The sequence below is a fragment of the Pygoscelis adeliae genome, unplaced genomic scaffold, assembly GCF_000699105.1.
Source record: "Pygoscelis adeliae isolate BGI_AS28 unplaced genomic scaffold, ASM69910v1 Scaffold14, whole genome shotgun sequence".
NCBI classification, from domain to species: Eukaryota; Metazoa; Chordata; class Aves; order Sphenisciformes; family Spheniscidae; genus Pygoscelis; species Pygoscelis adeliae.
Window position 1 is genome coordinate 928,419 of NW_008825109.1, and position 16,321 is coordinate 944,739.

At 40.2% G+C, this 16,321-nt stretch overlaps 1 protein-coding gene across 5 annotated transcripts in view; it reads left to right on the forward strand.

Moving 5' to 3' along the window:
- Window positions 1-730: 730 nt before the first annotated feature.
- DCLK1 (doublecortin-like kinase 1) overlaps window positions 731-16,321 on the forward strand; it is a 249,288-nt gene continuing 233,697 nt past the window's right edge. For all 5 annotated transcript variants that reach the window (XM_009327719.1, XM_009327720.1, XM_009327721.1 and 2 more), the window contains exons 1-2: window positions 731-1,117; window positions 11,962-12,308. In XM_009327719.1, the coding sequence (XP_009325994.1) occupies window positions 742-1,117; window positions 11,962-12,308 (723 nt within the window). In that variant the 5' untranslated portion in view covers window positions 731-741. The remainder of the gene's footprint in view (window positions 1,118-11,961; window positions 12,309-16,321) is intronic.

Below are 16,321 nucleotides of genomic sequence, written 5' to 3' on the forward strand. Positions count from 1 at the left end.
GGCCAGCAGGAGTAGGGAAGTGATCGTGCCCCTGTACTCGGCCCTGGTGAGGCCACACCTTGACTACTGTGTTCAGTTTTGGGCCCCTCACTACAAGAAGGACATTGAGGTGTTAGAGTGTGTCCAGAGAAGGGCAACGAAGCTGGTGAAGGGTCTGGAGAACAAGTCTTATGAGGAGCGGCTGAGGGAACTGGGACTGTTTAGCCTGGAGAAAAGGAGGCTCAGGGAGACCTTCTCGCTCTCTACAACTACCTGAAAGGAGGTTGTAGCGAGGTGGGTGTCGATCTCTTCTCCCAAGTAACAAGCAATAGGACGAGAGGAAATGGCCTCAAGTTGTGCCAGGGGAGGTTTAGATTGGACATGAGGAAAAATTTCTTGACTGAAAGAGTGGTTAAACATTGGACCAGGCTGCCCAGGGAAGTGGTTGAGTCACCATCCCTGGATGTATTTAAAAGACGTGTAGATGAGGTGCTTAGGTACATGGTTTAGTGGGCATGGTGGTGTTGGGTTGACGGTTGGACTCGATGATCTTAGAGGTCTTTTCCAACCTTAATGATTCTATGATTCTAAAATGAACGTGAACGTAGCATGGTTTCATTCAAACATTTTTCTGAACCTGGACAGTAGTTCTCTGTAAGTGCCATGTATAGAATGTGAAGTCTCAAAGTGGGCTCCCTTAAAATGTGTAAGTTTCTTAAACTTTTTCTTTTCTCTTGTGCATCCCTTAGGTTGAACTTCAAGATGTCCTTTGGGAGAGATATGGAGCTGGAGCATTTTGATGAGCGTGATAAAGCGCAGCGATATGGCAGAGGGTCCCGGGTGAATGGTTTGCCCAGCCCTACTCACAGTGCCCACTGCAGCTTTTACCGAACCCGTACTCTGCAGACCCTGAGTTCTGAGAAAAAAGCCAAGAAAGTTCGTTTCTATCGTAATGGAGACCGGTATTTCAAAGGAATTGTATATGCCATCTCCCCTGACCGGTTTAGATCCTTTGAAGCTCTCCTGGCTGACCTGACCCGAACTCTGTCTGACAATGTGAATCTGCCCCAGGGAGTGAGAACAATCTACACGATTGATGGCTCCAAGAAGATTTCCTCCTTGGACCAGCTAGTAGAAGGTCAGCAGTAAGATTTGGAGGTGTAAAGTTATGTTTGAGTCAGTGTTTGCTTGTCTAATCTGCTAAGTCTTCCACAAATAGGTAATGGTATTGTTGTTCTTATTGATAGAGAAAGGATCTTCGATGGGATAACTAGAATTGTGAATATCTTAAATTGTGCCATGAAATATTTTTGCCTTGCTACTTATTTCCCTCTTGTTGAAAGTGTCTGGCCTTTCCCTTTCTGTTAACCTAGTGAAGATTGCATCTGCTGCTTCTTTTGAACTTGCATATTTAAAAATGCCAGTGAGAGTTTAGTCAGTTAAACTTGACAAAGTCTGTGGTGCTGATGAAACCTACATGAAATTCAGTTCTGATGGGTTTTCTTTTTTTTAAGTCTGTCTGTACCTAGTGAAGAGCTCCAACTCTTCCTACAAGTAAGTATGCCTTAAGTAAAATACTCGCCTCTCATGGAAGTGGCATAAATGTAGGCAACCTGTTAAAAGAGTAATGCTGTAGCCATGGTTCAGCTGGGGTAGATTGTAAACTTTTCTCCACTGCAGCATTTCCTTTTTCCTCTTCCCCAGTCCATTGGCATCCTTACGTTGTTTTTAAATAAGGCTCATGTACCTGCAGTATAAAGCACTACCAGTGATTTTGTCAGAAGTGATGGGTCTTGGTCACTGTCAGACATTGGAGATGCCAGTTGCTAATTTGCCCATTGACACTGAATTTATCACTCCTTCAGTGATAGTTTTGTTGGCAAAAGAAGCTGTCAGCATTAACCAATTTGAATATTAGGCCTAGGATATCAATAATACCTTTTACAAGTTTTACAAATAGCTGAAGTAGCTTTTCCATCATAAAGCGTTTCTGGCTTGCAGTAGGTTTCTTTTTGTGTGTGTAGGCAATAGCTCCCAGTATAAAACATCAGAATGTATAAGGTCTGAAAGCATTAACTAGCACATGGCCGTAACTGAGGTTGTTTTTTATCTGTAAAGTTTAAATTCAGGTCCTTGACTGTGTTCAAAGAAAATAAAGGTGGAACAATTTTTTCATCATTGCTTCCATCTTGCCCCTGGCCCCAGTATGCCACGGGCAAACCCATAAAGCATGGGTCTATAGCCACTGGACAGCCAATTTAGAGTTGTAACAGAGATTGTAATTTCTTTATGATTTTCATTTTTAGCATCAGGTGAGAGAACTTGCAGTATCAGGATGTAATGAGAGGATCAGAAGGTGGCTAACATGGGGAGACAAGAAAAGGGTAATGCCGAATAAGGTTCCTGAAAGAGGAGCACTTCTTTGCATAGCAGGTGTTCAGCCACCATTGAGTTGTCTCCTTTAAGTGTCATAGCAGAGGAAAGCTTTTTAAGGAGAAGTTTTAAGAAGAGGATATTCTTGATAATCCTCCTTGCATAAAAAGGAGAGTAGGAGTCAACATGAAAATGCTCAAAAAGAATATTGAAGTGGTGGGATTGTCCATGTAAGTAAGGGTTTTTGGGGTTAGGACCATAGGTTTAGTGAAATGGAAAGGAAACTGGTCTGAATTCCAGGGCAGAGTTAGAGCTGTGTTTGTCAGGACAGTATTTAATTGGTGGAGAAAATCAATTTCTGGGAGGAAAGACCAATATTAATCAACATCTGTTTAAAAGCAGTGTTTGTGCATTTTCTTCTCAGTAGTGGTATAAATAATTGTGCTTATTTGATTGGTATGCTCATCAAGAAGCAAGTGTCATTGATGTTAATGTTGATTTGCAGTCTTCTGCTGCCAGTCAGAACCAGCTTTTGAAAAGAAAGAAGTGAATGCAGAAATAAATTCAGCAACCTATAAGATTGGTTTATTTTGGCATCCTAGAGAAGAATAATACCAGTTATAAATCAGTCAGTCAAAATGAATGACAGTACAAGAGCATAAGTTTATTTTAAAGAAGGGCTTTGGGATTTCTTTTAGTTCTGCGGCACTTTATTCCCTACCTTTTCAATGAACACATCCTCTCTTCCTGTGCATAGTTCAAGTTGGACGGTTTTATTTTCTTGTGCTATTAACACTGTGGGATTTACAGAAGTCAGTCTTTGTGTGCAAGTAGAGAGCTACATCCTTGTTCCACCTGAAAGGGGGCTTCTGTCTATTAGTATAAAGCTGCAAGGTGGGTTATTTTGTTCTGTTTCCCTCCTAGAGCTTCACTGTAGAGTACAGGTTCATATATTATTAGCTCAGTGATGGTTTTTACGTAAGCCCCTTCCACTATTTACTGTACAAATTTATTAGAGTTTGGCTAGTCTGGTACAGCATTAATTAGCTTGAAGCTGTGCTTTGTGTTTAAATAGCTGGAAAATCACTTGATTTTTGCCTCTTGCCAAATGACATTTGTGCTCAAACTATTGAAATACAAAGCATTGCTTTCTTCATGGTGAGACTATTCCTTTACTGTATGAATTCATTTAATGAGACTGTTATGCATTTAGATGATATTTTTTTTCTTTTTTTGGGCATTGATTTTAGTGATTGTGTTGTAAGGTAAATGTGTAAGGCCTTGATTTGGTGGTGTTTTTTTGCCTTTATGCCTGTGAGGAAGTTACTGTACTCTTACCTTCCCATATGGTACATGAAGGCAGAGAAGCAACTAGCTCCTGGGGGAAATACGACAGCAGCCACTCTCATTCCAGAGCTAAATACATGGAACTGCATGAAAGATAGTCCCAAAGGAAAAAGACTGTAAAGGAGCTGTTTTGCTTCAGTAGTACTTAGTTCTGTCCTGCATACAATTCGGAGCTGGCATGGCTGTATGCTGGTGCTGTAGGTTATTTTGAGGTGCATGGGCATATCTTCCCTTTATTTGAAACTAATTACTTCCCTAGGGGTTTTGGGTTTTTGTTTGGTTGGGTTTTTTAAGACTTGGGGCATATGAGACTTGTTGGAATTTGATAACAAGGGGTACTACTGTTGTAAAAGTTTCACACGCTCTATAACTTCTCTTCTCCTGTCACCTTAGATGAAGGAAAGAACGCAATGGATTCAGGTTACCTTCTTTTTGTCAGACCTGATGTTCAGGACCCTCCTACCTTCAAAGAATGGTTTCCAAATGTGACCTGACTTTATTTCCTAGGTGTGACATGTAATCAAACATATAGAAGGCCTCTTAAGACTAAATTGTCTAGCTGTAAACAAAGTCTCAAGAAAGAACTAAATGTCTCTTGCTTTTCCAGAAGTGTACCATCTTTAAAGCTGAAGGCAGAGGTGGACTGATGGGTCTTATCCCCAAAATTACCATTGAACAGTGTAACATGAACAGTAATAGACTGGAATGAGCAGGATAACTCTGAAACAAAGAGTATTATGTACAGTTTTTACTCCTGGGGTCCTGCTATGTGGAACAAAGACCACAGAATCAATCCATAGCCAGAACTGCATCCCTTTCTTATTAATTTTTGTTATATTATTACCTCAGAGTCTTGGGTATGTACCAGAATAAATTGTTTTAGGTTTCCACAATACCTACCACAAAAGATGAACCCTGCAGCAGAGAACTGGCAGACAAAGACAAACCAAAAACACCAAACCATAAGGCTGAGAGAGTATTGGGAAACAATATTGTCATATGACAATATTGGGTGCACTGCCAAACTATTGTAAAGGCTTGTATGTGTTTGTGCACATTTTGTGTAGGCATAATGGCAAAAATAGTTTTAAGGAATAATCTGAAAAAGAAAAATGAATGTTTCTTGGGGATTATCTTGGAGCTGCAGTCCTCATTGAAGGAGCAGTTTGAAAGAGCACAGATATACCAGTTTTAAAATCTGGTAGTGGCTGTAACTGGCTAGTAACTCTTGGGAGATGTGAACCTCACTGCAGTGGCAGAGGAGATGATGGGTCACATGAGGACTCCAGGAAGGCTCTTGCAAGTAGAGGCAGGCAGTTTGTGTTCGATGCAGCAGAGAAGCTGCCTGCCAGTGGACGGTTCAAAAGGTGGCGTCTCCTTACTGAAGTGGTGGGCTGTGACAGAGTTCCTGACTTTTTTTGTATGTGGGTCTTGCTACTCCCACTGTCACCTCATTCCTCTTATCTCAGCTTTTCCCTCTCCCACCTGCTACTACTGCTTCTTCCTTGACTCTGCCACCTGCTCTGGTGGTGCTGGTGAGAAGCCCAGCCAGGCCAGACTGTAGGAATTGATTGACATGGTTTCTGATGTACTCTGGAGCTAATGGTCTTTCTTCTAAGTCGTTCCTACCTCAGCAGCTGGGAACTGATGGGCTGGAAAGATTCATATGCATATGTAATATGCTATCAAAATAATAATAGTAAAGTATCTGTTTAAATGTTTGTAGAGCTGAACCTATTGTGGACATTTGTTCATAGGATTGAATTTACACTGGATGTTTACCATGGACTTGATCCAGGGCTATCTAAGTTAGTGAAACTTGGACTGGATCCTGTGGCAGAAATGCCTGCAATCCTTATATTGTTTAATAAACAAACAGCTGAATAATCCTGTTGCATAAAATGGTAGAGGGTTGTTTTGGCACTGTTTATTTGGTTATTTTATTTCATGAATTTGAGAAGACTCATCCGTTAGCCAGTTGACTCACATTGTGTCTTCCTTAACAACTTCTTAGAACGTCCCATGCTTTCTTATTCTAGGTGCTTTCCAGTTGTTTTTTTTAAGCGTGTGCAATGCCTATCTTGCTTGTAGCAAGACTGTGGAAATTGGGGGGGGGGGGGGGGGGGGGGGAATTTGGGGGAGGGGCAGAGGCGAGGAAGTATGTCTTTATTTTTTCACTTGGCTTTTGATGAGGGGGAAAAAAAAGAATTTTTAGTCTGAGCTAAGCAGAAAGAATCATGTGCGAAAGAAGTCCTTTAAAAGGTCCGAGGAGATCTGATTTAAAGTTTCAGGTGCATCTGATTGCTAGGTGAACATGGGTAGGTCAGATTTATTTCCTGTAGATGCTCCATCTCTTTTGCACTGTTGCTTTTTTTTTTTTTTTCAGACACTGCAGAAAGACAAGGCAGCAGTAATGTAGTTTAAGTAGGTTATTGCTCTATTAACTAACACATTTGGGAACTATCAGGTAGTAACCTATTTGGTTCAGGTCATCTTCCTTTTGCAATCCGCTCTGCGTGGTGAGGGATAGTCAGAATTTTTTGTCCTTTCCCCTGAGAGACTGCTCTTCTACCTTCTTGCATGTACCAAACCAAAGGGTGGAAAGGAAGAAGGGCAGGTGTGCCTGTTGCATGAGGTGCTGGGAGTGCCAGTCCCTTCCCTGTTCTCTTGATTTGTTTGTTGCCCCATCTGTTGGGGAAATGGACCGCAACGAACGACTGCTGCACTGAGCATCCTCGCCAGGATGCCCCACCACCAAACTGTGCAATTACTGCAGTTTCTCCATCTCTGGTGGGCTCATAAATTAACTTTCCTTTCCTCGTATGTACTCTCCTATGAGGAATCAACACTATTTTCAATAATTTGGCAGTCCTGCTGCCTCACAAAGAGGGATTGGTTTTTCCCTCTCTGCTTGCATGATTCAAACAGGTTCTCTATTCCTTCTGCAGGTTTTCACCTAAGACTGGCTGGCTTCTTTATGAAGCCATTTTAGGCCAAGTCGCCTTTAGCACAGAAAAGTAATGCAAATAATCCCTTTTAAGAGAGAATGCCTTGATCATTCTTGTAGTGAGAATATCAGCAAGCTGAAGGAAACAAACTAACTGCTAATACCAATATGCCAAAGAGGGAATCAACATTTGCATCAGGAAGGCTCCAGTACTTACAGGCTGTGATTCAATGTCTCCTTAACAGTCACCTTGTACACAGATATTATTTTTTAAATTATATTCAGTCACCTTGTACACAGATATTATTTTTTAAATTATATTTTTAATACATGAAGCACATCATGAAATTCTGTCATGACCTTTAAGAACTCTCCTTCAGTGTTACATGGCTCTAGTGGTTCAGCTGCATTGAATTTTGACAGATGTGTAACTGCAGGTAGTAGGTTTTTGTTTGTCTCTTTTTTTTTAACCATAAACTGTGTTTTGGGATCTGCCTTCTACATGATTAACTTTCTGATTAGCTTCTCAATGCTAAGATTCGTTTTAATTGTTCCACATGGAATTTCCTGGAGTGTTGAGCACTTGCACAATTTAAATTGTAGGATTACTGGTTCAAAACTGGCAAAGAAGCATTGTGTATCTTTTTTTTTTTTTTTGGAAGAGTTAAATGACGTTTCATTTGCAGTGTTGCTGTGAGGAGGCAGGAGGGCTGTCAAGAAAGTGTTACTTTCTAAGATTTAGTAATGACTTTTTTCCTAGATGTCAGATATCCCAAAACAGCTGGGTGTCTGTCCTGGTTTCGGCTGGGATAGAGTTAATTTTCTTCCTAGTAGCTGGTACAGTGCTGTGTTTTGGATTTAGGATGAGAATAATGTTGATAACAAACCGATGTTTTAGGTGTTGCTAAGTGGTGCTTACACCAGTCAAGGGCTCTTCATCTTCCCATGCTCTACTGACTGAGAAGGCTGGGGGTGCCCAAGAAGCTGGGAGGGGGCACAGCCAGGACAGCTGACCCAAACTGGCCAAAGGGATATTCCATACCATGTGACGTCATGCTCAGTACATAAACTGGGGGAAAGCTGGCCAGGGGGGCCACTGCTCAGGGACTGGCCGAGCATCGGTGCGTGGGTGGTGAGCAATTGCATTGTGCATCACTTGCTTTGTATATTCTTCTTCTTATTATTAGGATTTTATTTTATTTCAATTATTAAACTGTTTTATCTCAACCCACGAGTTTTTTCACTTTTACTCTTCCGATTCTCTCCCCCATCCCGCGGGGTGGGGGGCAAGAGTGAGCGAGCGGCTGTGTGGTGCTCAGTTGCCGACTGAGGTTAAACCACGACAGTGTCCCCCTTTTCTTTTTCTAATGGCCATTGATACTGTAATCAAGAGTCAAAATTTCATTAGTGACAGCTGACTGCACTGTGAAATGCTTGCTCCCCTCTCTTGGGGAGCTGCAGTCAAACAGACACTTTAAGTGGGCTGTCTTTTCTATGCTTTTGTTTAATCCAGTATCTCCAAAGATTCCTTCTTCAATACGTGTTCTGTTACAAATCTCGTGTTTGGAGATTGTCACCTTCTTCCTCCAGCTGTCAGTTGGTCAAAGCCAATGTTTGTGGGCTGTATTTGTGCTTAGGTCTGACCCAGTGTAAGAGCTGATGGTGCTCAGTGGGATTACCCCCGGAGGTGTATTTTCCTGGTGCTTCAGAGCTGGGAAAACTAACTTGCTGCTGGTATTGCCTGTCCGCAGGTCACAGCTGCTGTCTCCCCTCAGGTACAAGTCACAGAGGTGAGGCTGTTGTCTGCAAGGCAGTTGTAGCCAAAGGTTGCCAAAAATAAAAAGGAGAAAAAAAAAAAAAGAAAATAGTGTCATCACTTAATAGTTTTGGTGAGGAAGTAATAGTTAAGGCAGAAGGTAGATTTATTGGACTACTAAGTCATGCCGCTTGTTGAAACTTCTTTTCAGTCTTCTCTCCTTAAGGTAACTGTGAAAAAGAAGAGAGGATGAAAATCTAGGTGAAGGCTTTTTGTCCATTTCTTTGATATTTCCTCTGCATACAAACACCATGGGTGCTAAAGGATTAGGCTAGACATTGAAATTTCTGTCTGCTGTCAGGGTGGGTTCCACATTCAGGAAATTTAAGCTTGTATTTGAGTGTTTCTAGTGTTTTGAGTACTTAAAATTTGCTGGATGTTACCATAAAACAGGCTTTACTGATCTTAAGATCAGATATAAGATAGTTTTAGGACATAAGGGTTTTGTCCATTTAGTTTTTGTTCTTACGGGCCTGGCCCTTAGGACCACTGTGAATGAGAACTGCAGTCCCTGGCTAACATCCCTGAAGGTTTATAAGCCTCAGCACTTTGCTTGAAGTATAAACAGTCTTAAATAACAGCATTATGGGAGAGGTGTCTGTACTTCTGTTTTCCTATATAAGATAGCTCTTACTAAAGATATTTTGTCTTAGAAGGCCTTGGATACTCTATCTCCAAGATATTCTGTAGCTAAATATAAGCCTCTTCAAGGGGGGGAAAAAATATATATATCTTGGTGCAAATATTTTATTGATGTGATATAGTACTGTTAGAAATGAAGAAAGGGAAAAAAGTCTGATGTTAAAACAATCCCAGAACTTCAGTGATTGTATTGGTCATTTTTATGGCCGTTTACACAAAATTAGTTTTGTAATGAAGAGCTGACCTGTGCTGTTCAATGCTACAAGGAACCCAGCTGACCTTTAAATATAGCTGATACTAAAAATCATGTGGAATGCTATCCTTTCAAGAAGGGGAACTAAAAGAGAAAGAGTTCTTAAACTAAATGTAAGTCTTCTGGGTACAATGTGTATGGCCATTTGTTTATGCACCTAACCTTTGAGAAGTGAGTTTTAATATGAAGACTTGTTTTTAAATAAAGAATTGTTTTCATGCAACTAAACTGAACAATTTCCCTGATAGCACTGAACCTGAAAATCTGATTTTTATTTCAACTCCCCTCTCCATCCCCCCCCCCCCCCCCCAAAAAAAAAAAAAAAGTAGTTGCTGGTGGATTTTAAGTCTTACAGCAAACGTAAGTGGAGACAAGAATAAATTTTGTTTAAAATTTAGAAAAGGGACTTCTGCAAAGTATTTTATAGAACAGATATTTATTGTATTGAGTGCAGTCCTATTAATAGTACTATATTTTTATTTTTTTCTGTACAAAAGGCTATTAATGTTTTAAATAACTTGTTAATTTTATGGATGTGGTGTTGTGGATGCATTCTGACCTTGCAGTAATTGAGTAGCTAGTGCTAAAAATATTGGACAAGGACATGGATAAAAGAAGACATGTATGGTTTGATCACTCTTGGGTCATTACTGCGGCTAAGCATTTCTGTTCTGATGTTACCATATATATATCTATATCTCTTTCTCATATATATGCAATGGATAAAAGGAGAAGCTTACTTTTGTCCCTTGTAGGGTTGGTGTAAGCATTCCATCTTAGATTCTTAACACTTTAGAAGTTACTGCAAAGTGCAGATTAACTTGCATGTACACAATGGTTAGTAAGCATTGGAATGCCTTACTTCATCTCCCACTCTGTATTTTGTTCTGCTTTAAAGGAATGCTTTTTACAAAAAAAAAAAAGGAAAACAAAAAATCTTTTTATGGTTCTTGCTTGATCTTATGCTGTCATTGCATTTATCTTTTCTGCTCAGTGGTCCATCTTCACATGTTGCTCTGACTTCTTTGTCGTCTTTTGGAGTCCTTCCACTGCCTTTCTGATAATCGCTGTACAGTGTGTTACTGCCTCGCCTTTGGAGGATCATGCCAACAGACTTGAACCTCTGTTGCATCCGGGGCCTCATGTCCCAGTAGATCCTCCCCCCATTTCTAACTGTGGTAACTCTGTGTATCTGCCAGCATGCCTTGTGTGCTGTATTATCTGGGATTGGGTTGGGTGCCCTGAAATCTTAAAATTTGTGTCCAGAAGTAAAATTTAAATACTTTTTTCTTTTAATAATTGAACTGTGAGTCCTCTTTCCTTAGGGTAGGGATCATTAGGAAAATCTTTGGTTCTTATGTGCTTTTTGGCATAAGAGGTATATCACTGAGTTTTGTTCTGTTTTTATTTTAATACCTTGGGCTAAACTGCTAACATGAAGGCCTCTGTGCCGCTAGCATACACTGAACTACTGAACCCAGAAGAATTAAAACATCTCAGATGTTTTTGTGGTATTGTTCAGGATAGGATTTTGCATTATTTGTAATGGCATTTAACTGCAGGCTGCCAGAAGGTGCAGTCTTGCTGGATCTAGTATTGTTTTCTTTGGGTTTTTTTTTTTTGCAGCCAGAGGGTGAACTGGATCAGCTTGTCATTGTAAAATTAGTGTTGTCTTTGTGGTGTTCAATCAGATCAATGAGCTGATCCAACTCACCCAGTGCAACTAGCAGTGCAGTCACTCAGTCAAGCTCAAGGGAGAGGTTGGGAGCACCTAAGCAGGTGCCCCTTTTGTAGCAGCCTGCAGCTGGACTGGATTAAGGTATTACTGAACAGAGACATGCTGGTGACTTCTGGCTATGTTATAGTTCCCCAGAAATTGTGTGGGTGTAGTAATTGCAAAAATATTTTATTGTAGGTAATGTTCCAATAGAAATATGAGCTATAATAATATTTTTTTTTCTTTGAAGTATTTTAAATTTGTTGTGAGGGGGACTCTGTAATTACTACTCTTTGCCTTCCTTTCCTGCCATATTATATAAAGAGTTAGTAGAATGATACGGTGAGAATTCTTGCCTGCACATATCCTGTGTTTACGCTGCTTAAAGCTTTAAATAATCAAATGTTAACAAATCTCCTATGACACTTTCATCCACCTTTTATAGAACGTTATTTGTAACCTATAGTTTTTGATAACACTTCAGAGGAAATAATATGGAACGTTTGGGGCCGGTTGTTTTGTTAGGAGCAGGCCATTTAAGCATGAAGGCTGGGAGACTACTGTGATAACGTGCTGGCGCTGGGCAGCTGATTAGATATGAACACTACTTACTGACAGCAGCGATCCCCACTGCAGATGGTGTTTTCTGAAAAGAAAACTGCTGCTTTCAAGGATTTTGTAACAGTGTTTTCTGAATGGCTAGCTGACGAGTGATCTTTAAAAGATATTTTATGGTCTGTAGCATCTGAGAAGGGAAGAGATCAATACTTTATGCACTGTAGATCAAGAATGATAACAATGTTTAATAATTTGAGAAGGATTTGATTTGGTATTTTTCTGTTCTCCCTCCAATCTGACTTGCTGGTCTGGCATTTTTGTTTCTGCAGGGGAAAGCTATGTATGTGGTTCCATAGAACCCTTCAAGAAGCTGGAGTACACGAAGAATGTAAACCCAAACTGGTCAGTAAACGTTAAGACAACTTCTACTTCTCGTTCAGTGCCGTCTCTTGCCACTGCTAAAGGAGGTACTCCAGATGCAAAAGAGAATAAGGATTTCATTAGGCCTAAACTAGTCACTATCATCAGGAGTGGAGTGAAACCACGGAAAGCAGTCCGGATTCTGCTCAACAAGAAGACAGCACATTCATTTGAACAGGTCCTTACTGATATAACCGATGCCATCAAGTTGGATTCAGGGGTGGTTAAACGCTTATACACACTAGATGGAAAACAGGTAAGAATTTTTGTGACGATCATTTTCAGCATGAATAAAATATAATTTTCCAAAAGGAAAAGAATGGTACATTAGTAAAAAATTACTTTTCTGTAGAACGTAGAACCAGGCCTTCCACTGTTTATAGTATACTTAAGATCTGTGAGCAGTTCGGGAACACATCGTGAAGCATTACTTGGCCTCAGTGATGGTCTTGCCATTTATGATAAATAATAGCTCTAAATCTGTCAGTTGAAAGTGTGATGCGGCTTTGACTCTGCATGCCGGAAACGTAGGATGAAGAATGTCATTTTAAAGAAGCTCATTCTGTTAACTTGTTTCAGCTTTTTCTTGCAGCAGTTTTATGAGTCATTGTACTTGCCTTTCCATAAACTGTAAGAACAAACATTGAGGGGACATTCCACCATGATAAATGCAGGCCTACTGCTGTCTAGAGTGACCAAATGCTGAGTCTTACTGCAGCTAGCATGGACTATGAAGAAGGTGCAAGCTTAGAAAATAAGTGAGCTTTTTCCCTTGTGCAGGAAAACAGGTAGGGCCATGTGTGGTGACATTTATTGAGGAATCTCTTGTAGGATACATGTTATTTCTTCTATGAAATACCTTCAAGCAGTGTCTCTTTTGCTGACTTACTAAATTGTGGTAGAGTGAGATTTTGAGAGGCTTCTTATTGAACTTGGGGATTGAGTGGCAAGAAAAAATATTACAGAGTAATCCTACTTCTTTTTTGTCTTTCACTTCATTTGTAATTTATCTGCGGACAAGTATTAATTATAGCAAAACTGGAGAAGCTGTTAACCTGGTGAAGGGCAAGACTAATTTCAGCATGACCTGAATTGATTTAGAGCAATGGTGACTCTAGAGAAATAAGGCCGATACTTGCATTTACAAGTGTAACTTATTAAACTGAAGAAATGATAGAGGTGTAAAATGTGGGTAAAAGATGAGCAAACAGTCTCCCTGAGAAGCTAGAAGCTGCTAGAGACCAAGATATTTCTGCTGTAATATAGCTGTGTTTTACAGATTCTAGGCTCAGTGATTCACAGATATACAGCTAATAGTGTAGTTATCAGGAGAAACTGCAAAATATGCTTGGTACATACTCAGTCAGCTAGATCCAGTGGTGATCCTAACACGCCTGCAGTTACTGGGGTTAATATGCAAGCATAGTGCTGGAAACAGCTACAGCAATACCCTCTGATCTCCGAGAGGGCTGGTTGATGGACAAGCCGCTTATTCAGAGCGCTGGTTTGAATCACGGCCAAGACTGGCTTGACCAGAAGTCCCTTCCATCTGTGGTGGTGTATCAGTAACCTCTGACACCAGTTACAGAGAGTAGTTCAGTTCTTGATGACTGCATACATGCCTGTAATGATCCTGTTGCTGTGACTTCATTGGGAACTTTGACCTGGAGCAAAAATGTGGATGTGAAATTCTTCTTGCCTGCAGCAAAGGTAAAGTGTGTGTCTGGGGAAACTCTCAACTCCTGTCCTTCTTACCTTGCCTTGTGCTCCAGGGAACACTAAGGCTAGTAAATTTGAGGAAGGAATTGGGATTTTAAAGCTGCAGAGATCAGTGGTGGTCTCTGCTGTGACCTTGACAAAAGATCTTGAGTGACTATTCCAGTTCCTGCAAACCCTCTCAATAAAAAGGGACACATATATGTTTTCTATTGTATATGTAAATACACTTGTGGTTTAGCTATCAAGAAGCGCAGCCTGGAAGGATGTTGATGTGGCCTGTTGTCTCCTGGATAATGTGCTCACTTTTTTTTTTTTTTTTTTTTGAGATATTCCTAACTCCCCTTTAATGGTTGTGCTTAAAATGAAAAAATACCTTTGCACCTGTTTTAGAGCTTTAATTGCTGGAAGTAAATAGTACTATCCTACTGCTGGGCGGAAAGGGAAGACCAGGTTTTCCTGGCCCTGATGTTGTCAAAGTTCAGTTGAATCCTTTGTCAAGTCATGAGATTTGAGATAAGCTTAAATCAGTAGCGTACTAGGACCTTTGTTACTTACCTCATAGCCTGAAACCCTTGTGTCTAAAGGCTCTCCCAGGAGACTGGTGTCTCCGCATGTATTCACTCCTTCCTGTTCTGGCTATTCACTTGAAATTGCATAGCTGGCTACCTAACCCTATTGGTAAGGGCACGTTTGGGGGAAGGTGTGTGTGTCCTGCTAGTGTAACGGAGACTTTGCTCACTGCACGTACAAAGCAGCTTTGCTGGCAGAAAGGGAAATGAATGATCCCGCGCTCAGCAGGAGCAGCCTGTTGCTCGCCCCTGCATGGGGAAGTCATTGATTTCCTGTGCTGCTAGGCAATTGCTGCTCCATTTTTTCTCTGCCAAAAGCCTGATCTCCCAGATGGTGTTGGGGGCACGATGATGGATTTCTTTATTGCTAAACTCAAGCTGTGAATGATTACTGGGAGGAAATCGATGGCAAATCCAAAATTTTTCCAGTAGTGTTTATATTTGGGAACTTCTACTGTGACTCCTGTTGGAGCTTGGAAGGTTCTGGAAAAGCCTGTGTTCAGTGGTTAAATCTAACAAATCTGTGATTAAATCTTTCATCGCTAACTTAAATAGCAATAAAATCTTAAAGCTCTGAGCCAAGAAAAGTAATTTACTGTAAGGATAAGAGAATAAAGCTTTCCAAAGATTATTCTTTGGGAATGTAACTTGAAGAAAGGCTATTCTGTACAGTCATCTCTTGTGAGTTATTTTGAGGCCAACACTGGAATTGCCCATCCATGGCAAAAATTGACATGAATCCCATATATCGTTGGTGCAGATGGGCAATGAGGTATGTATACCGTTGTTGGGTACTATCATTAGATGCTTCAGGCTAATCGAAAGAGAGTAGTAGGAGTCAGAGTCTTAACTGGGCATCCGAGTCAGGTGGTTGTCCCATACTGACACTACACATTGAGGAATTGAACTTAAATGCTCTCCCTCCAACAGCCTGGTTAGTTGTGATGTTTTGATTTGTATATCTAAAAGACATTAATAAATATTATGCTCAGTTAAAAGGAATTTAAATGGTGGCCTATAAAATTTGATGACAATGTAGAGTGCTTGTGTTGATGAGACAGGGAGTGCTTGGACAGTCAGTACCTGAGGAAAGTTACTATTTCCAGTACTGAGTAGGTGTTTACTTTGGATTTCATGCATTTAATTTAGTTTTGTTAAAATGTATTTCTCCTTGTTACAAACAGGGTGATTAGTGGCTTATTTGCATTTCCTTATAACTCATGTCAGAATCTGTATTTTGACTTCAACGTTTCTGAAACTTTAGAATATAATTTAATTTGTGCAAAATGGGTACAGCATACAACTGTACTGTAATCTGATCGTATAGCACATTGGTGGCCTGCATTTAGCATATTCTCACAGTTCAATTATTAATGATTCCTCAAAGCAGGATAGGTTTCATACTGTGTTTAGAATAGTATAGGTGTATTTTTATGGGTATACTTATTTTTTCTGCTGGTACAAGGAACTGATGCTGTTTGTACTCTGGAGGAAGAGATAGAATCACTTGCCTGTAAGATACTGATGGATTTGAAGAAGGTGGTGGGACTCTCAGAAGTGTTTAACAGTCTTATGAGCTCAGGCCAAAATTAAAACCTATCCAGGGGGAGGTCTTGAAGTGTTCTCCTTGCCAACTTTGCTGTGTAAGGAAAATAAAAATAGAATGAGTAGGTTTAATGGCTGCCTGTAGAAATTCAGATCATGAGGGCATACACTTACTCTTTATTGTTATTACTTTTTTTTTTTTTAGATTAAAAGGTTGTTTAAGTGCATGAAAAGACATTGTTAGTGTTGACCCTTAATATTCTCAGGTACTTGTGCAGAGAAAGAACACTTTCTCATAGCTAAGATATGTCTTGCTTTACTGTAGCTGGACCATTTCAGTTTAGTTTTTAACCTTCCCTTAACAGAAGGTGTCGTTTTTAGTTTGATGTGCATTAAAATACAGTTTTGTAAAAGGCAGTGTGTGGACACACAATGC